This window comes from Vombatus ursinus, unplaced genomic scaffold (genome assembly GCF_900497805.2).
Source record: "Vombatus ursinus unplaced genomic scaffold, bare-nosed wombat genome assembly UNPS02007284.1, whole genome shotgun sequence".
Classification (NCBI taxonomy): Eukaryota; Metazoa; Chordata; class Mammalia; order Diprotodontia; family Vombatidae; genus Vombatus; species Vombatus ursinus.
In genome coordinates, this window is record NW_020947062.1 from 13,292,090 (window position 1) to 13,314,437 (window position 22,348).

Sequence of the window (22,348 nt, forward strand, 5' to 3'; positions counted from 1 at the left end):
GATAGATAGATAGATAGATAGATAGATAGATAGATAGATAGATAGATGGATAGACAGATAGATGAATGGATGGATAGATGAATGGATAGATGAATAGATAGATTTCTGAATAGATAGATGAATAGATGGATGGGTGGATGGATGGATGGATGGATAGATATATGGGTCAACAGATGACTAGATAGACAGACAGATAGATAGACAAATAGATAGATAGATAGATAGATAGATAGATAGATAGATAGATAAATAGATAGATAGATAGATGGGTGGATGGATGATAGAACACTTACTAAGTGCTTACTTTGTACTAAGCACAGTGCTCAGTATGAAATTACAAATAAAAGCTTGTTAATCATTCCTTGCCCTCAAGGAGCTTACATTCTAATGGGGAAGACACATAATGGGATGTTGGAAAGCAGGGACTGAAGGTGAGAGTGGAGAGGTAAGGAGATGTTACTGAAAGAAGTGGTAGGGAAGCTTGGTTTTCTACAAGACAAGGCAAAGAGGTTCACCTATCAAAGCTGGTAGAGCCAGTCTAAGTTTCCAGTGGGTGTGGAGATTGTCTCAGGGGTGAAGACGCTGTAGGAAGAAATAGAAAAACACAATCGTTGCCCTCAGACATGTTGTGCAACATGCAAATAACTATGTACATGTGAAATCTATACTGTGTTAATGAAAGTCTCAGGGAAGTGGGAGGGCAAGGTAGGCACAACTGGGAAAGGCCTCCTGCAGTAAATGGGATTGAAGGAAATCAGGGAAGCTGGGAGACAGAGAGGAGGAGGAAAAGAGTTCCAAGAATCAGGGAGAGGCAGTGAAAACAATGGGAGTTAGTTAGGAGATGGAGGAACCTAGGGTGTTTATTGAATATGGGGATGACAAGATCAAACAGCTGAGTGGAGGATGGATTGTAGTGGAGGCAGGGAGACTTTTTAAAAAAATTTATTAGCATTTTTATTCTGCATTCAAACAAGTAGATATGATGATTTTTTTTCTTTTTTTTAAAACATTTATTTATTATTTATTTTTTTTCAACATTTACTTCCACAAGATTTTGAGTTCCAAATTTTCACCCCATCTCACCCCTCCCCCCACCCCAGATGGCATGCATTCTGAATACCCCTTCCCTTAGTCTGCCTTCCCTTCTATCTCTCCCCCACTTCTCTTATCCACTTCCCCTTCAATTTTCCTGTAGGGCAGGATGGATTTCTGTACCCCATTTACTATATTTCTTATTTCCCAGTTGCATGTGAAAACATTTTTTTAAAACATGTGTTTTTAAAACTTTGGGTTCCAAATTTTCTCCCTTCCTCCCTCCCCGCCCACCCTCATTGATAAGGCAAGTGACTAAATATAGGTTGTACATGTTCAGTCATGCAAAACACTTCCATAGTAGACATGCTGTGAAAAACTAACTCTCTTTCCCTTAATCCTATCCCGCCCACCCATTTATTCTATTCTCTCTTTGACCCTGTCCCTCCTCAGAAGTATTTGCTTCTGATTACCCCCTTTCCCTCTCTCTCTATCATCCCCCTACTCTCTTGTCCCCTTCCCCCCCCCCCCCATTTTCCTTCAGGGTAAGACAGATTTCCATACCCAGTTGAGTGTGTATGTTATTCCCTCCTTACATCAAATTCTATGAAAATAATATTCACTCATTCCCTCTCATCTTCCCCCATTTCCCCTCCACTGTAAGAGCCTTTTCTTTTCTGTTTTTTTTTTTGTGAGATAATTTACCTCGTTCTACCTCTCCCTTTCTCCTTCTCCTAGTATAATCCTCTCTCACCCCTTAATTTTATTCTCCAGATATGACCCCTTCATTTTCAACTCACCCTGTACGCTCTTTCTATCTATCTATCAAGCAATCTATCTATGTATCTATCTATCTATCGATCTATATCTATATATACGTACATATAACTTTTTCTCCTCCAACTACTCTAATACTGACAAAGGTCTCATGAGTTACAAATATCATCTTTCCATGCGGGAATATAAACAGTTCAACCATAATATGTCTCTTACGATTTTCTCTTTACTGTTTACCTCTTCATGTTCCACTTGAGTCTTGTATTTGAAAATCAAATTTTCTGTTCAGCTCTGGTCTTTTCATCAAGAATGCTTGAAAGTCCTCTATTTCACTGAATTACCATTTTTCCCTCTGCAGGATTATACTCAGTTTGTCTGGGTAGGTGATTTTTGGTTGTACTCCTATTTCCTTTGCCCTCAGGGAGACTTTCATAGGGGGCACCTGGAGACCCAATGTTCTGACCCCCTTTTTAATTTTGATTTGCAGTTGAGGTGGACTCAGAGCTGGACAAAGAGTCCGAGGAATACCTGGAGGCTCTTGAACAAGCTACGGAGGACCTGGAGCACTGTGTGAACGTGTGCAAAGCTCACGTCATGATCGTCACCTGCTTTGACATTGGCGTATCAGACGTACAGGAAGTAGAAGTTTGAGAGCAGACCAGAATGGAGAGGATGGGACAGGAATGGGATAGGAAAGGGATGAGGCAAGGGAAGGGACAGAAAACAGAATCCAGGGCGATGCCTGGTTGTACCAAGGTTGCAACGCCACAAGGAAGTGACAAGGGGAACAGGAATGTAGAAGTGAAAGGAACAGTGGGGCGGGAAAGTGGGAGGGAGAGAGGGGATGGATGTGGACAAGGAACTGGAATGTTTCACAATCAACATGGTGCCTCATTCAAGACCAAACTGTACAGAGAGTGAGAACGAACCATGCCTGACTGACGGACGGACGGACAGACGGACAGACAGACAGACAGGAACTGAGGATTGAGAACACCAACAGACATTCCCCTAGCAATGCCAAGTGCCTTTCATGTTAATTGGATTTTTTTTTTTTCTCTCCCTTTGGTGCTAGAAATTTGGAAGCCAGCAGCCCAGGCATCAGATGTTTTCCTATAGAACCTTGATATTGTATCATGTATTTCTGACCCCGTATGAAAACGTAGTAATGAGAGCAATAAGCACATGACTATTTCCTCCAGGCTTTGCCTTCTGGTTTCCTAGAAAAGTGGTTTGATGTAGCAAAACTTCAATGGCCAGAAGACTGATTCGGGGTTTGGATCCAAGATATTTTTATGGGTGTTTTTATCTTTCCAAAGGGCATGGAATGAGCTCTGACAAGGACTAGTTTTCATTCCCTCCTTGGAGCAGAACTAAGATTGGCTTTTACTTCGGTTGATTTTTTTTTTTAAACTGGACGTTTCCTGCCATCCTTGTGTGATGCCTCATTGTGGTGTGGAGGTGATCCCTAGACTTTTGAAGCCTGTGTGTGTAGAGCTAGCCAAGCTAGAAAAGCTTTGAGTACCAGCCTCCATGGTAGTTTGGGGGCTGAGGGCCAGGGCTCATCACCAGAGGATCAGCCATCAGGGGATGGAATTTTCTTTTGGGGGTTGGGATGCACAGCAACTCATAAAGACTGTCTACTAAAATTCTAAGAGGGGTTGGGAACTATGTTGTTGGAGGACCCACATGGATGAAAATAAACATGTGATTGAAGTATGTTTGGGGCCAAGGGGGACTGTTAACTATGGAATGAGCTCATCCGTGGTTGAATTAACCTCATTTTCTATAAACCTGTTCTTCCCCTTTGGGGAAAGCAGTGGCCAAGGGCTTAGCAAAAAGCACCGAGAGCCTTCTTCAGTGGCAGGAATAGAGCCTCCAATTTCTTACCAAAATAAACCAGCAAAAAAAAAAAGTTGGGGGGAAGAGTTTTGTAAATGTTTCATTAGGTTCATATTTTTCTATCGTTTTGACCATAAAGCCAATATTTGCATCAAAAATTTTGGATTCAAAAAAATCAACCTTTTCCCAGTTTTTGTAATGATGAATGAATGCTCAGGACATGAGTGGGATGGATGGCTGCATGAGTTTGTGCTGAGGATGGAGGGGGGTATGGGGGGAAGTGGGAGGGAAAGAGGCTGGCCCAGAAGTCCCCTGGTGGGGGACCCCTGGGTCAATCATTTGTTGCCAAATGAGGAAAAAAGGAAAAAGAAAACAAACTTTTCCCAGGGTTGAATACTGTATGTAAGGTCCCATTTCATATGAATCATATTTTCTGACCATTTTGATTTATAGGGGTTTTATGAGCCTTTGTATAAATGTGTATGATAACATGGCATCCCCACTTTTACTTGTGAATAAAAGATACATCTATTGTTAATGTTTCTGTTTAATGAATTTTTTTGCTTTTGAAAACAGTAACAAAAACTTGCGTTTATATGGTGCTTCCTTTGCAAACAATTAATCAAGCAACATTTATTTCATGTGTTCTGTGGGCAGGGAACTCAAAATACAAGGATAAAAATGAAATGGTTCCTGCCCACAAGGGGTTTACTTTCTATGAGGGAAGAATGATTGGGAAGCAATGACTCCTATGAGGAGAGGGAGGGAAGAGGAGAAAGAGGAATGGGGGTGGGAGAGAGAGAGACAGAGACAAAGAGAGGTGGGGGAGAGAGAGAGAGAGAGAGAGAGAGAGAGAGAGAGAGAGAGAGAGAGACTAGGTTCTGAGAGATAATTCAGAGCTCTCTCTGCCCTCCAGGAATTTGCATTGCAGTAGGTGGGAGGGGAGACACCAGCCCAGGATACATAAATCTACATAATAAAAGGCAGAATGTGGTCTGTGCTCTCTGTATAGTGCAGAAAGTAACCTCTTTCTAGGAGTTCAGAGGAGAGAATATTAGCTTTCTGCTCTATGGTACTTCAAGGTGCACAAAACACTTTCCTCAAAACACCCTTGTTTTGGTTAAGACACATTTTCCTCAAAACACACGTTATTATCCCTTTTTTATATATGTGGAAACTGAGGCTCAGAAACTTTCAATGACTCATCCAAGCTCAAAAGACTTAAATATTAAAATTAAATTATTAAATATTAAAATATTAGAGCTGGGATTTGAACCTGGGTCTCCTAACATCCCTGTGCCTCAGTTTCTTCATCTATGAAATGAGAGGTTTGGACTAGGTATCCTCTGAGGACCCTTTCAGCTCGATATCTCCAATCCGATGAATACATCCAGGTATCTTTCCACTGTCTAGGTCTTACATCACAAAATGTAGACATGGAAAGGCAGCCACAGGATCCCTGAATCCTGAAAGAGGACAAATAAAATGAAGTGACATCAATTTCATCTTTTGTGACAATCATTTGGGGCCTCAGGTTCCTCATCAGTGAAATAAGGAGGTTGGACCAGATGACTTCTAAGGTCCCTTTTGATTTTGACTCTGATCCTGGGATATGAACTTTGAGCCCTTAGCAGGGGTCTGTAATGGAGACATTCTAGGTTTCTCTTTCTCTTCAGTACATTCTCCATTTTGGTGAAGGGGTGTGTGTGTGTGTGTGGTGGGTGGGATGATTAAGAAAGCTCTGGTCAAATGCAGATTCTAAGAACAAAGACCAGCTTTATCTCTCTGGAGCCTAATGCTTACCCTGTGACTTAAAACTCCAATGGTTATCCACATTTTGAGACCTGTTAAAGACCTTAGCTTGAAAAGGTCAAGGTATCCCACTGCATCCAGGACCATCTCCAATCTTTCTGGTCTATATCTTGCCACTGGACCCAGATGGCTCTGGAGGAGAAAGTGAGGCTGGTGAAGTTGCACAACCCTGCCTCACTTAAATCCTATTCATTTGCATGTCATAGCATCACCTCCCTGATGTCATGGTCCTCTGCAGAATGAAGGCCTTCAAATCACCAAGAAGGAAACTGGCAATTGACTTGCTTAGCCACTATCTGAAGTAGGATTCAAATGTCTACATTGGGAGGTCTGGCTTGGCTGCTTTAAATCCCTACTGCCTCTTTGTCACTGGATGGAGAAATACAGCACTACCCATTTTGCCACATTGCTTCTTTCTAGCATATCATGGGGTTGCACAGGAGGTAGAGGAGGAGACCTGGGCCCTGTCCTGAAGAGTTCACAGATAGAAGGGGAAGGGAGATACTGGAGGAGTGGATTTGAGCTATAAATTGGGGAGCTCAGTCTAAGGACACAAGAGTAGACTGGAGTCCTGCTGTGAGGATGGAAGTGGAGAAAGATCATATACAGGAGTCAGGGCATACCACCTGGGGGACATGACATTTAGGTTGGATTTAAAAAAAATAGATGAGAATTCAACAGGCAAAGATTAGGAATGACATTCCATGTGAAAAGGCATTTCACAAAAGCATTGAAAAGTGCAGACACCCAGTTTGACTGAAGCCTAGACTATAGAGAGGAGGAGTTTGGGTAAATTGTCACAGGTAGGGTGGGGCCAGATTGGGGAAGGTCTGAAAGCTGGGCTAATGGTCTGAATTTACTCCCAGAGAAAAGTAGACCCAGCAGGCTTTTGAGGAGGGGTATACTGTGGTCAGTTCCATTTGCCAAAAAAATTAATGAGCTAAAATGTTTGTTGATGATTGCTAAATTCACAGCAAAAGAAAAAAAAATTTTAAAAGTGAGAGTCATTGGTGACAAGGAGCCTGGGCGAACAGCGATGTCACAGAACGAGGTTTGGGGAAAAAATTAATGAGCTCTTTCCTCATCTGTGAAATAAGCTAGTTGGATCAGATGACCTGTGAAAGTTCCTTTCAGCTTTAAATCTATGATCTAGACCAGCAGTTCTCAAACTTTTTGGTCTCAGGATCCTTTTACATCCTTAAAAATTATTTAAAAAATTATAAATTATATAATTTATATAATTTTATATAATTATATAATTATATATATAAAATTATAAATTATAAAAAAAATTATAAAAAAAATTGAGGACCTCAAAGAGCTTCTATTTATATGGGTTATATTTATTGTAATAGAATTGAAAACTGACAGTTTTTAAATATCTCTTAATTCATTTAAAAATTGCAATGAGAAACCCATTACATGTAAATATAAGTAAATGAAAAATTGCTATATTTTCAAAACAAAATATTTAGTAAGAAGAGGGGCATTGTTTCACATATTTTTGTGAATCCCTTTAATTTCTGGTTTAATGCTGAATTCTCCTATTTGCTTCTGCATTCAATCTGTTGTGATATGCTTTTTTGCTTGAAGTATTGGAAGAAAATCCAGCCTCACACAGATATGTAGTTGGAAAAGGGAAAAGTGTTTTAGTAAGTAAATCGTGTCTTAGTATTATTATGAAAACAGTTCAGAGCACCCAGGGGTGGACCACACTATGCTTTCTCTATAACTGGAGATAAAGGTCTGGTGATTCAGACGGAGTTGAGGAACCAAAGTCAAGTTAGTCAGCATGTAGAATGAAGACTCCATCCTTTATCTTTTTTAGGAAATGAGAGAACTCCCTGATCATGGGGCACCTCTTTAACTCTCTGATTCTGATTCTGATTTTTCTTTTTCTTTCTTTCTTTCTTTCTTTTTTTTTTGGTGAGGCAATTGGGGGTTAAGTGACTCGCCCAGAGTCACACAGCTAGTAAATGTTACGTATCTGAGACCAGATTTGAACTCAGGTCCTCCTGACTCTAGGGCCGGTGCTCTATCCACTGCGCCACCTTGCTGCCCCCCTGATTCTGATTTTTCAAAGATCATGAACATCCATCTGCTCAACAATTACACAGAATCATAAAATTTTATTAGAGATCACTTGGCCCAACCATCCCATTTTACATATTAGGAAACTGAGGTGTGGAGATATTAGGTGACTTGTCCAAGCTTACACTGATAACTAGTTCTTTTGAGTACCTCCCTGAAGATGCTTAAATGCTGGCTTATCAGTCTCTCACTTATCTTGGTATTGTAGGAGTTATGGTGTATGTGGAGGAATTGGAGGGGAGAGATGGGGAGGCTCAGTTGTCCTGTGAAGTAGATTCAGTGAGATGGATGAAAAGGCAGGGTGGTGGGATGGATAGGACATTTAGAGACCTAAATTCAGATGATTAAAGTGAACGCTTATAACATGCTTTAAGGCTTGCAAAGCACTTTACATATATTATCTCCTCTGAGTTTCCCAAAACCCTATGAGGTAGGTGCTGTTATTATCAATCCCCAGCCCTGAGACACTCCATCTCCCAACTCTGGGCATTTTCTCTGGCCTAGACTGTTCTCCCACCTCATCCTCCGGCTCCCAGTATCCCTGGCTTCCTTCAAGTTCCAGCTAAAATCCCACTTTCTACAAGAAGTCTTTCTTTTTTTTTTTTTTAGGCAATTGGGGTTAAGTGACTTGCCCAGGGTCACACAGCTAGTAAGTGTCAAGTGTCTGGTCTGAGACCGGATTTGAACTCAGGTCCTCCTGACTCCAGGGCTGGTGCTCTAAGGAAGTCTTTCTTGATTCCCTTTGTGTGCTTTCCCTCTGTTGATCACTTCCAATTTATCTTGTATACCTTTTGCTAGTCCATGGTTGTTTGCACGCTGTTTCTCCCATTAGATTGAAAACTTCTTGAGAGCAGGGACTGTCTTTTACCTTTCTTCATATTCCCAGAGCTTAGCATAGTGCTTAATAGGTGTTTAATAAATGTTTATTGACTGACACTCACTGCAAGAGGATCATTGAACTTAGAACGGCACCCCAGTGGTCATCCACTAGAACTCCTTCATTTTACAGATAAGGAAACTGAGGCACAGAACATAGAAATTATATACTCAAGATCACACAGGTAATAAATAGAATTGCCTAGGTCTGCTGACTCTAAATCTCACGTGCTGTCTTCACTACACCAAACAGTCACTTAACACATCTGGGCCCCGTCAGCTGCTTCATCTGTCAAATGGAGTCATATTTGCATTACCTGTCTTACAGGGTTTTTGCAAGGAAAGTGCTTTTTCTAACCTTAAAATGTTGTAGAGATGTTAATTCTACAGACATGGATGAAGGAAGCAAAAGAAGTCTCTGAGAAGCCACAACAGCTATCCCAAAGCCTGTGCCCTAAATCCATACACTTTAGAAACATAGATTTAGAGCCAGAAGGCACCATAGAGGGTCTAGTCAAAACTTTTCATTTTATAGGGGAGGCAAGGAAGAAGGGGAAACTGAGGCACACATCTGGGATTCATAAGATATATTAAAGGTTTAGGGTTAGAAGAGGTCTCAAAGGTCAGCTAGTCCAACCCCCTCATGTTACTGAGAAGGAAACCAAGGTTCACAGATAGGTAAAATCCAAGGTCCATGCAGGTGGTGAATAACATATCCAGAATTTGAACCCAGGCCTTTAAATCCATTTTTTATCTCTCTCTTCCCACTCACCCCCTGCTTACCAGTTTTTGTTGTTGTTCAATCATTTTCAGTTGTGTCTGACTCTTCATGACCCTGTTTGGGATTTTCTTGATAAAGATACTGGAGTGGTTTGTCATTTCCTTCTCCAGCTCATTTTACAACTGAGGAAATTGAGGCAAACAGGGTTGAATGACTTGTTCAGGGTCTTGTCCAGGGTCTGGCTAGTAAGTGTCTGAGGCCAGATCTGAACTCAGAAAGATGACTTTCCTGACTCCAGGCCCAGACTCTACCCACTGTGCCACTTAGCTGCTCCCAGAGGGTGAGTGTTAGGGGTACAATTTGGGCCTTGGGTTTTTCAGGAGGGCTTCCCAAGTTATGGAGAGGGTAAGCAGAGTGGGATGCAGTGCTTGGAACATTCCAGGAGTGGAAAGAGAAGAAGATTTTTCCTCAATGAGTTCACAAGGTGATGGTGTTAAAGTTAGAGAGAGGAGGAGAAAGAAGAGAAAGAGACCTGGGTCTGGTCTTAGAGATCTCATAATCTGGGGGAGACAGAGGAGGGGCAGGACTGGATTCTGTCTTAGAACATTGATGGAAGAGAAGACAGAGGCAACATAATAGTCATAGGCCCTGTCTCAAAGGAATTCACATCTGAGTGGGGAAATAGGACTTATCTACCCACACGAAATAACAGTAACTTTAACAACCTTTAGGCAGATTTAGAATAAAATTGAATAAACAGGTACATGCTAACAGCTGAGGCTAATCAAATACTTCTAACTTTGGCCTTGTGGAGGTTCATGGCTACCCTTACGGTCTCATAGCTCTACTAGATGCTAAGAACATACCTTTCTGTATTTCTTTAAGATGCCTTCCCTCACACTGACTTTGGGAAAATAATACAGATCAAGCTTCTCAATTTTACAGATGAGAAAACTGAGGCTCAGATGTGCTACATGACCTTTTCAAGGAAAGCAAATGGCAGAGAGAGGGAGAGAGAGAGAGAGAGAGAGAGAATGTGTCAGAGACAAATAGGAACCCAGGTTTTCTGACTCTAAGTCCCATGCCCAGAGTGAGCTCAGCCAGGTAGAAGATGAGCCAGAAATGTTCCCTGGAACATGAGAGCTTTAAGTTCCACTTTTGTTTCTAGCTCACTGTACAGAAGCTAAATGACTTTCACGAGGAAGAGGATCATTGTAGAAGAATTGACCTCAATTATCCAGATAATTATGACTTCTTACCTCTTCATTTCTGACTTTGAAAATTTTTGCCCTACAGTTTTAGAAATTGACTTCGGTTTCTTCCAGCCACTACCTGAGTCTCCAGGGCCTTGGGCCAGTCACCTTCAGGCATTAGTAGTACTTTGGGAGACAGATGAGCCTGAGGCCTGCCACTATTTATCATATTTTTATAATATGCCGTAAGTCATTTCATTAAGGAAGCCCTTGAGCAAAATTGCTTCTTATCAGCCAGGTCTTTACTCTAATAGTTCATTAAGACTAAATTCAGAAGGTAATTAATTCCCTGTTTAGAGTTAAGTAATGGAGTTAGGGAAAGGTGTATCTGCCACTTGACATATTTTTTTTTTTTTAATGCAAAGAGATTCCATGGAGGCCCTGGGGATCTGCAGTTCTTTCCTCTTTCCCAGAAAGGGTCTGCAATCCTAGAATTTGAATGCTAGAGAAAGGTTCTTAGAACCCAGAAGCTCAGAATTAGGAGGGGACTTAGAACTTACAACATAGAATGTCATCTCTGGAAGGGGTTTTAGACTCTTGTCCAACAGTGCACTGCTTTAATTGGGAAAATGGAAACACAGGTTGGTTCAACAACTTGCTGAAAGTCAGAAAGAGTTTACAGGGGACACATTGTTGGTACTGGGCATGAATGGTGCTGATTGGCAACTCTATTGACCATATGCAGTGCCAGGGTAGAGAGGATCCCTTGTGGTCTGTCACAAGTGAGCAGGAGGCGTAGTCACAGTTCCAGGGCCAAGAGGAAAGCTTGTGCCTGTGACTGTAGGGGAGCAGGGGCCCCTCCTGGGTAAAGAACAGAGCACTGACCAGGAGAGCAGTAACCACACCTCTTCTCAGATCACACCACCTTGGAAGCACTGGAAACTTGCAGACTCCCAGAGCTAACTCTGAAAACAGCAGCACGAAAAAGCCTGAAGCTTAGGACAGTATCTCCCCACTCCAAGGTAAGTAGAGCCCAACTTTAACGTAAAGTTCAAAGTCAAGAAATAGGCTGGGAAAATGAGCAAACAACAATAAAAGAACTTGGCCATATAAAGTTACTATGGTGGTGGGGAAGACCAAGACACAAACTTAGAAGAAAACAATGTAAAGATAGCTATAAGCAAAGTCTCAAAGAAAAAGTGATAATTGGATACAAGCCCAACAAGAAATCCTAGAAGAGTTAAAGAAAGAGATGAGTAGTAGAGGAAAAATGAGGAAAAGAAATGAGAGAGATGCAAGAAAATTATGAAAGAAGAATTAACAGCCTAGCCAAAGAGGCGTTAAAAATATTGTAGAAAATAACACTTTAAAAAATCAATAGAATTGGCCTAATGGTAAAAGAGACAAAAAAATTTGCTGAAGAAAAGAACTTTAAAAGCAGAATTAGTCAAGTGGAAAAGGGGATACAAAAGTTCATTGAAGTAAATAATTCCTTAAAAATTAGAATTGGGCAAAGAGAAGTTAAGGAATCCACGAGATATCAAGAAACAAAACAAATTCAAAAGAATGATAAAAAAATAGAAGAAAATGTTAAATATTTTATTAGAAAAATAACTGACCTGGAAAATAGATTGAGAAGAGATAATTTAAGAACTTGTGAACTACCTGGAAGCAATACTAATACTAATACTAATAATGATAGTCTAGGCATATTTCAAGAAATTGTCAAGGAAAACTGCCCTGGTATCTTAGATTGAGAGAGTAAAATAGAAATTTAAAGAAACTACTGATTACCTCCTGAAAGAGATCCCAAAATGAAAACACCCAGGAATCTTATAGCCAAATTCCAGAGCTCCAAGGTCAAGCAGAAAATATTGCAAGCATCCAAAAAGAAATAATTCAAATATTGTGACACCACAATCACATGAAATTTAGTGACTTCCATGTTAAAGAAACAGAGGGCTTGGAATATGGTATTCTGGAAGGCAAAGGACCTTTTATATGAAAAAGAATTAGAATCAAGAACAACTCACCCAGAAAAACTGAGTATAATTCTTCAGGGGGGAAAATGGGTATTTAATGAAATAAAGGACTTTCAAGTATTCTTGCTGAAAAAACTTGAGCTGAATAGAAAATTTGACATTCAAACACAAGACTCAAGAGAAGCATGAAAAGGTAAACATGAAAGAGAAATCATGAAGTATTCAATAAGGTTAAATTGTTTACATTCCTATAGGGGAAGATGATTCATGTAAATCCTAAGAACTTTATCATTATTAGAGCAGTTAAAAGAAAATACATAGAGGTCATGAGTTGACTATGTTGGAATGGCCTCCAAAAAAATTGAAGGAGTGAGAAAGGGGAGAAAGGGAAAAGGAGAGGTAGAATGGGGAAAATCTTCTCATATAAAAGAGGAATGCAAAGAGGAGCTTTTACTGTATAGGGTGTTGGGGAAGGGGCTGGTGAGCAATACTTCAACTTCACATTCATCAAATTAGTTCAAAGAAGGAAGAATACCGCCCCCCCCCCACATTAAGTTGTGTATAGAAATCTATCTTACCCAATAAGGAAATAGAAGGGGAAGGGAATAAGAGAAAGGTTGGCAGAGGGTGCCAGATGAAAAAAGGTGGATTAAAGGAGGTAGTGGTTAGAAGCAAAATAAACTTTTGAAGAGGGATGGGATAAAAAGAGAGAGAGAAGAAACAGAAGAAAGCGGGATAGAGGGAAAAACACAGTAATCTTAAATGTGAATGTGAATGGGATGACCTCACCCATAAAACTGCATTGGACAGCAGAATAAATTAAAAAGCAGAATTGAACAGTATGTTTTTACAAGAGACACACTTGAAACAGAAAGACACATGCAGTTAAAATAAAGGGCTGAGAAGGAATCTGATATGCTTCAGTTGAAGTAAAAAAGGCAGATGATCTCAGATAAAGCAAAAGCAAAAACAGACCTAATTAAAAGAGATAATCAGGGAAACTGCATTTTATTAAAATGTAACACAGACTGAAATAATACAAAAAATTTTTATAGCAAGTTTCTCTGACAAAGGCCTTATTTCTCAAATATGTGGAGAATTGTCAAATTTATAAAAATAAGAGCCATTCCCCAATTGAGAAATGTTCAAAGGCAGTTTTTGGAAGAAGAAATCAAAGCTATTTATATTCATATATAAATGTTCTAAATCACTATTCATTAGAGAAATGCAAATTAAAATAACTCTGATGTACCCCATCATACCTATAAGAAAAGACAAATGCTGGAGGGGATGAGGGAAAATAGGCATACTGATGAACTGTTGGTGGAATTATGAACTGGCTCAACCATTCTAGAGAGCAATTTGGATTTATGCCCAAAGGCTACAAAACTGTGCATACCCTTTGATCCAGCAATACCACTATTAGGTCTATATCCTAAAGAGATCAAAGTAAAAAGAAAACAACCTACGTGTACAAAAATATTTTTAGCAACTCTTTGTGGTGGTAAAGAATTGGAAGTTGAGTGAATTCTCATCAATTGGGGAATTGGCTGAACAAACTGTGTTACACGATTTTGATGGAACACTATTACGCTATAAGAAATGATGAGCAGGATGTTCTCAGAAAAATCTGGAAAGACTTAAAGGAACTGATGCAGAATAAAGTGACCAGAATCAGGAGAACATTTTACCCAGCAACAGCAGTACTGTATGATGAACAACGGTGATTGACTTAGTCTCAGCAATACAATGATCTAAGACAATCCCAAAGGACTCACTATGAAAAATGCCTTCAGAGAAAAGAACTGATGGCGTCTGAAAACAGACCGAAGCATACTATTTTTTTTTAACTTTCCTTCTTTCATTTTTTTTGTTTGAGTTTTCTTTCACAAAATGACTAATATGGAAATATGTTTTACATGATTGCACATGTATAAACTACATCAGATTGCTTATTGTCTCAAGGATGGATTAGGGGAGGGAAGGATAGAATTTGGAGCTCAAAACATAAAAAAAACTCTGAATGTTAAAAATTGTTTTTGCATGCAATTGGGGGAAAATAAAATATTATTAAAAAAAGAAATGACAAGGGGATGGTTTCAGAAAAGCATGGCAAGACCTATATGAAGATGCAAAATGAAGTGAGAGGAACTAGGAGATCATTCTGTACAGTAACATCAATGTGGTAATGATGATCAACTGTGAAAGATCCAAGACAATTCCAAAGGATTCATGATGAAAAATGATATCTACTTCCAGAGAGAGAACTGATGAACTCTGGATGCAAGCAGAAGGATAATTTTCTCACTTTTTTGTTTTTTTTGCAATATAGCTAATTTGGAGTTATATTTTGCATGATTTCCCATGTTTACCTGATATAGTATTTCTTGCTTTCTCAGTGCGTGGGGGAAGAAGTGGTAGGGAAGGAGAATTTGAAACTCAAACTTTAAAAAGAAATGAATGTTAAAAATAAATAATAAATGTTAATTTAAGAAAAAGATACATTAAATTAAAAAAAAAAGATTCCTGTCTTCATGGAGCTCACAATTTAGTCAGCGGATAAGACAAGCACAACGCACAATATTTTGTTCTAACTGAATTAGGTATAAAAGCAAGGGCCATGTGAGGTTCAAGAGAAGTGGGGATGGTGAAGGGAAAGTAATCATTGACCAAGGGGATCACCTTCAGAGACAGGGCGACATTTAAGTTGGACTTTAAAGGATAGGTAGGAATTTATCTGGCAGAGGGGGAAGACAGGATATTTTAGGTGTATCAGAGACCACAGGGGATAAGTCTAGACCCTTTTTGGGGTCATGTGCTCAGAACAGAAGGACTTGGGATGATGCAACAAAGCCGGGTGGTCCTCTCACCCCTTATCCTTGAAGAATGGTCCTTATGGCAAAGTTTCATCAAAGAGGACTGGCCACTGAACCAGGAAGTGATGCTCAGTAGACTTGAAAGGAGCAACTCAACTTCTATCTCTTTTTCTTCTAGTCCCTAGAACATTTATGGCATGTAGCTCTCTTTTGAGGGACTTCTCATAAGGGAGTAGTAAAGGGGCCCCTTCCCGCACCCCAGAAGAAATGGCTACTGCTTGCATGTGGTGGCTAAATCTGGGGCTCAGATGGGCCAGCTGGAGTTTGGGCTGTGGACTTCCTCTTCTGCTTCATGTTTTTTCCTTGAGTACAGGTGACTGAACAGTGATCCTCAGAGGCACGTTTTCAGCCTTATAGACAACCTTGTGAATTTGAGGGTTACTGGGTCCCTGAGTAAGTATCAGCTACATTTCTGTGAGGTAGCCCCTACAGTTGTAAGATTTGAATCCAGATCTTTTGACTCTCTTCTCGTTCCACTCTGCCTCTTACATGTGGCAATACTGTCTTCCCTGACATACTGCACACTCATCGAGGTCAGTAATTGTTTCATTTTGGTATTTGTACCCAGAGAACCTAGTAGAGTCCCAGCACATTTTGATAGTTTTTCAGTTGGGAGTGACACTTCATGACCTCATTTGTGCTTTTCTTGGCAAAGATAATGGAGTGGTTTGCCATTTCCTTCTCTCACTCATTTTACAGATGAGGAAACTGAGGCAAACAAGGTTAAGTGACTTGCTCAGGGTCACACAGCAAAGTGTCTCAGGCTAGATTTGAACTCAGGAGGATGAATCTTCCTTACTCCAGGCCAGTCTATCTATTGCACCACCTAGCTGCCCTCCCAGCACATAGTAGCCATTTAATAAATGCTTGGTAATTGATTAAAAATTGATTAAAAATGACAAGTGAAGAGGGAAACATTAAAGATAATTCCAAAATTTTAAACATGGCAGCCTGAGTAAATGATGGGGACATAGACAAAAATAATGAAGTCAGAAGGAGCCAATTTAGGGAGAGAAGTGCTGATGTGGGTTTTGGACACACTAAATTTGAGCACTGTCTTGTAGGCAGTTGGAGAGGTGAATCAGAGAGCTAGAGCTAGAGGCAGGAGGAAAAACAGAAAAATGAGATGTCTCTGAAGCCAAGGGAGGATTTCATCTCTAGCAGCAGTGCCAGGAGCTGCAGAGGCCAAGGACTGAGGGGAGTGGCCTCTGGATCTGGCAGTGAAGAGGTCAAGGCTTTAGAGCAGCTTCAGCAAAATGATTGGAGGCAGGGTAGTAGAGTCACATTTTCAAGGGATCAAAGAGAAAGAATTGGGGAGAGTAGAGCAGGTTTGTAGGCAGATCCTAAGGAGCTTTTCTTGGCCTTGGGCTGTTCAAGATTTTTATAAACAACTTGAAGGAACTCTTGGAGGGCAGACTTAAAGATGACACAGAAGCCTGGGAGGGATAACTGAAACATATGAGTGATGAGCTGACTCTAATGCAATAAAATTTAATAGAGATGAATTTAAGAACCTATACATAGGCTTCAAAAATAAACTCCACAAATACAGGATGGAGGAAATGTGTGACTAGACATTTTTTTCTTATTTAATTTATTTTTGTTGTTGAGTCATTTCAGTTCTATCTGACTCTTTATGACCCCATTTGGGGTTTTCTTAGCAAAAATGCTGGACTGTTTTGCCATTTCCTTCTCCAGTTCATTTTACAGATGAGGTACTGAGGCAGATAGGGTTAAGTGACCTGCCCAGGGTCACACAGCTAGTAAGTCTCTGAGGCCAGATCTGAATTCAGGTCTTTCTAATTCCAGGGCTACTGCTCTATCCACTGTGCTACCTAGCAGCCCCATTTCTATTTATAGCATTCAGTAAAAATTTTTTTTTTACTTCTAAATTCTCGCTTCCTGAAGCCCCTTCCTCACCCATTGAAAAGGCAAGCATTCATATACCCATTAACATGATATCCATTATACATGTGATATGTGACTAGACATTTTGTGTGAGAAAGATCTGAGAATCCTAGAGGATCCTAATCTTGACAGGAACCACCAGTTGACCCAGCAGTCTGAGAAGCTAATGCCATCTTATGCTGCGGGAAGAGGAGTGGGGTGTTCATGAGGAAAATAGCCCTGCTGTATACTGTCCTGGTTAGACTGCGTGTGGGACGTAGTGGAGGCCACATTTTAGGAAGGATATCAGCACATTAGAGTGTATCCAGAAGAGATGGAGCAGGATGATGAGAAGACTGGAGACTGTCTGATGAGCATAAGTTGGCTGGAGGTGTTTAGCCTGGAGAAGAAAAGACTGAGAAGAAATTTGATCACTGTGTCCTAGTAGCTGGAGGGCTTTCATGGGCAAAAATTTTACTTGTCCTATACCCTAGACTACAAGGAGAACAAAATATGATGGGAGTAAGTTACAGAGAAGCAGACTTAGGTTAGATGTAAAGAAAAAATTCTTTATTTGGGGGGTGAAACAATTGGGGTTAAGTGACTTGCCCAAAGTCACACAGCTAGTGAGTATTATGTGTCTGAGGCTGGATTTGAACTCAGGTCCCCTGACTCCAGGGCCAGTACTCTATCCACTGTACCACCTAGTTGCCCCTGGGAAAAATTCTTATTAAACAAAGTTGTCCAAAAGCAGACTAAGCTTCCTCAGTGGGCAGTGGGCTCTCTACCTGCCCTATAGGATGTCAGTCCGGAGGTCTTCGAGGAGAAGATAATGGATATTTGTAGGGGTTGCTTTAGAGGAGATTCTTGCTCAATATGGTTGAATTACATAACTTCTGAGGTCCCTTCCAACTCACATTTCTGCCAGTTTGTGGCAGATGAGAGACAGCCAGTGGAGAAAGGTAGGCTAAAGATGCATGAGAGAGGGATGATATTTCTGGGCTTCATCTTATTATAAGGACTTCAGGAAAAGGAGGAGGTAAGTAGAGGGAATGGGATCAAACATGCAGATAGTGGGATTTATTTTAGGGAATGATGACCTCATCTATGACAAGATGGAAGAAGAGAGAGGGAGAGGTATGAGAAATGGAGAAGTCAAGCTGAAGGGGTTCATATTGGATGGTTCAAGCCTTCTCAACAAATTAGGGGACTGAGTCGTCTGCTATAAGTGTTGGGGACAGTGGGTATGGTTGGGGTGCTTGAAAGAGAAGAAAAAAAGTCATTGTTCAGGGAATGAGGTTAAGCCAATAAGGGCAGAATAAAAGAATGTTGAGCAGCAGAGGGGGCCAGGCTGAAATTATGTCCTTGAATTTGTGGTGGGCAAAATCAGTTCAATATTATGGCTTTTTTTAAGTGACTTTCAATAGTTTGGGAGTAGGAATTGGGAAACTGGATGGCAGGAATCACCTAAAACTTCAGATTTGCTGTTTGGGAATGACAGGATGTCAGAGGGATGTAGGATTTGGGGGTAATGCCTAGTGAGACAGCTATGGCATGGTGGATGGATCCTGGGCTCAAATCCTACTTCTGTCATATACTGACTGTGTGACCCTGGGCAAGAACTTCAGTATTCCCAGGTAATTCTCCAGGACTATAAATTGCAGTATACATGACCATCTTAGTGGAAATTTCCTCACAGGGATTTCCATGCACGAATGACACAGCAGATCTGGTTCCTCTCTTCCTTCCTTCCTTCCTTCCTTCCTTCCTCTCTCTTTCTTTCCCTTTTTAAAAAAATTTCTTTCCTTCCTTCCTGAGCTAAAAGCCAGTTTAGTGTCAGTGACATGGAAGGATAGGAGATCGTGATCAGAGGGCAGAATGTCTACCTTTTGAACATGGTATAATTCTAAGAGCTGATGATAACTAATGTGTGAGTACATCAGTGTGAGATGGAGAAAAAAAGGTATCGATTAGAGTTGCACTGATTTCTTTGCATATACTTCCTCCTTATTGGTGTCATTTGTGCTATATGCACCCTTCCCCCCACCCTTCCTTAGGTTGTAAGTTATGGAAGATGAAGTCTAAGGTGTTTTTGTGTCCCTGATGAGCCTCACATTTAGTAAGCCTTTAATACATATTTATTGTCTTGGATTGAGGCATGAGCACTTAAGGTCTCAGGGCCAACATTGTTGGTAGGAAGGTCTTAAAGACAATCTAAGGAGCTGTGCCTCAGATGCCCCACCTATGTCCCATTTATGATGGCTTTTCTGCAGAAAAGTTCAGGTGCTTTAATGGAAATCCCTGAGTATTCCGAGGGACAGGAGCCAGCCTTAGCCTAGTCAGGGGCTGGAGAAGAGCTGAAGCTGCTGAAACTTCATGTAGTCCTGAGCTCTCTCCAGAATGCTAGGTTCAAATCCTAGCTTTTTTGCTGCTTACTATTGGAGCTACCACATCACAGAGCTTTTTGTGAGAGAAGGGCTGAGGAAACCTTCAAGGGCAATAAAAATGGGAGCTCTTATTAGATGAGGGTGGCTGGATTTAGAACTGGAAGGGACCTGAGAGATAAATTAGTCCAATGACCTTGTTTTATAGACCAGGAAACTGAGGCTTGAGAGGGGATGGGGCTTGCTGAAGATCACCTTCCAGTCAGGACTGGAGGTTGTTGTTGGGGCCCCTTCCAGGGTGGATGCTAATACCTGCCTGACTTCCTGCTCAATCTGGCCTTTCTCACAGGCCTTTTTTTTTCTTCTCCACTTAGCAACAGGATTGGTTTTCTTGGAAACACTGTTGTTCTTTGCTTAGAACTCTTTGAACTTCTAGGATCCCTTTCATCGGGGAAATCAAAGTACTTTCCACACCTTTATTAAACCCTTCACCACCCAGCTGGGCCACAGCTATGATTATACCCATTTAATGGATGGGAAAACTGTAGTGTTCAGGTGTGGCTCCCTCAGGCCTTGGAAGGGGGAAAGGTGAAGTTAGATTCACAGCTTCATAGACTAGTAGAGCTGGCAGGGGTCTTAGAACACAGAATTTCAGAGCTAGAAAGTACCTTAGCTTAGAGCATAGAATGCCACAGCTGGAAGTGATCTTAGAATGCAGAATGTCAGAGCTGGAAGGTCTTTAAGGACTTGGAATACGCCACAGCTGAAACACACCTAAGAATCACAGACTGCAGAGATGTAAGGGACTTTGGAAGTCCAACCCCCTCATTTCACAGGCAGTTAGTGGTACAACTTGGACCTCAAGTCAGTTCAGACTCTGAATTCAGCACTTTTTATGGGGCTGCTGAGTCTTACCTGGCAGTTTGGGAAAAGAACACATGCTGCATCTGTCTCTGTTCCAGGTTTTTCTGAGTATGGCCTGACCCAGATTAGGAAACTGCTCATGGAACCCTTCCCTCTTTGGCTTCTCATGTCCAAGCTCTTGCCTGCATCCATCTGTATTTAATCTCAATAGAACTATTAGACCATCTCAATGTGATAAGGTCTGCCTAAGACCCCTGGGTGAGCTGGTATGGACTAGCAGACTTTGAAAACAACCATACTGACGACAACCTTAAGAAGCAGTAAGGTCCACATCTTTGGAATTGTTCAGGTAAAGACTAGAGGATAATCTATTCATCAGTCAACGTAAGGGAAACTCTGGTACCTTACAGGTGGTCTGGCAATATTATCTCTGACGTACCTTCCAATTCTCTGATTTTATAATCTTATTCAATTCAGTTCAATTAAAAAAACATTCATTAGGTGCTGTTTATACGGAGAGCTTAGAGTCTACTGGGAGGAGGAAGCATGTATACAAAAAAGTAACCATAAACTATAGACAAAGGAAATATAAAATAATTTGTAGGGGCAGAGGCACTAGTACCTGAGACAGTGGGAGGGACAGGATAGGTTTCTTGTAGGAAGTGGCATGTGAGCTAAGCCTTGAAGGAAGCTAGGCCCTCTAAGAGGTGGAGATGAGAAGGAAGTTCTGTCCAGGCATAGGGAATAGTTTTTGCAAAGCAGGGAGCCAGGAGATGTTGTGTCTTTGTGTATGGAGAATAGTAAGTAGACCAGTTTGGTTGGAATGTAGCATACCTAAAGGAGAGTAATAAGAAATAAGTCCAGAAAGGTAGATTGGACCCTAGTTGAAAAGGGTTGTTAAAAATCCAACTAAAAAATTTAGTTCACCCTAAAGACAAGAAAGAGATGGAGCTTCCCAAGCAGCTGGCTGACAAGGTCAGAACTGTGCCTTAAGAACATCAATTTGATATCTGGGTGGAGGATAGATTGGAGAAGGGAGAGGATGGAGGCAGGGAGGCCAATGAGGAGGCTCCCGTAAATGGTACAGGTGAGAGGTGATGAAGGTTTTAACTAGGGTAGTTCTGAGAGTGCAGAGAAGGAGAAGGAGGCAGGATAGACTATGGAAGAAGAAGCAACAAGACATGGTAGCTGATTGGACATAGGGATGATGGAGAGAGAAGAGTTGAAGATGGCTCTAATGTTGTGAGTCAGGGTGACGAGAAGGATGGTGGATCCCTGCATGGGAATAAAGAAGTTAGGAGGTAGGGAGAGTTTGGGGAGAAAATGGTGAGTTTAGCTTTGAGCACAAGTCTGAGTTGTCAATGGACCATTCAGTTGGAGATGGCCAACGAGCAGCTGGTGATATGAGATTGGAGGGAGTTACGATGGACGTTGATATTGATCTGGGTGCCATCAGCATAGAGGTGGTGGCTGATTTGCCCAAAACCATGCAGTTGGTAAATGGTCGCGTTGGGATCTGAGCTCAAGATTTTTGACTTATTTTATTTAATTTTACTATGCCTTGCTGGCTTCTTAAGGCCATTTCTAGCTCTAGACGGCCACGATTCTGTGATTCTTTGTTAATGAGATAGACGTGAGTTAGTTCCCAGCGATCTTTAAGGCTAGAGGAGATTCCAGAGATGGAGGGGATGGGGCACCTCCAGATGGGCAGGACTGATCTCATCCTTGACTTGGGAGCTAAGGAAATAACTAGCCCCACTTGGGCTTTATTCTCTGAGGAGAGGATAACTGACCCTCAAAGAAAGAGGTACAGGATCTGCCAGTATGGGGATGTGTCTGGCCCCTGCTGACTCACAGGCCCTTGTCTGGAAATACTTGGCATTCAGCCTTGGTGCTGGAACTCCCAGAAAGCAGAGGCAGAGCCAGAAATAAGACTGGTTGGGGGAAGGGCAGGGCAGGGCAGGGCAGGCTGGGGAAATCACTCACTAGGCTTGCTTCCCAGTCCTACTTC

The 22,348-nt window shown here is 41.2% G+C and overlaps 1 protein-coding gene across 1 annotated transcript in view; it reads left to right on the forward strand.

Annotated features, from left to right (window-relative positions):
- Positions 1 to 4,167, forward strand: part of KIF26A (kinesin family member 26A) — a 168,760-nt gene extending 164,593 nt beyond the window's left edge. The window contains exon 15 of the mRNA XM_027849035.1: positions 2,297 to 4,167. Within this exon, the coding sequence (XP_027704836.1) occupies positions 2,297 to 2,460 (164 nt within the window). The 3' untranslated portion in view covers positions 2,461 to 4,167. The remainder of the gene's footprint in view (positions 1 to 2,296) is intronic.
- The last annotated feature ends 18,181 nt before the right edge of the window (positions 4,168 to 22,348 follow it).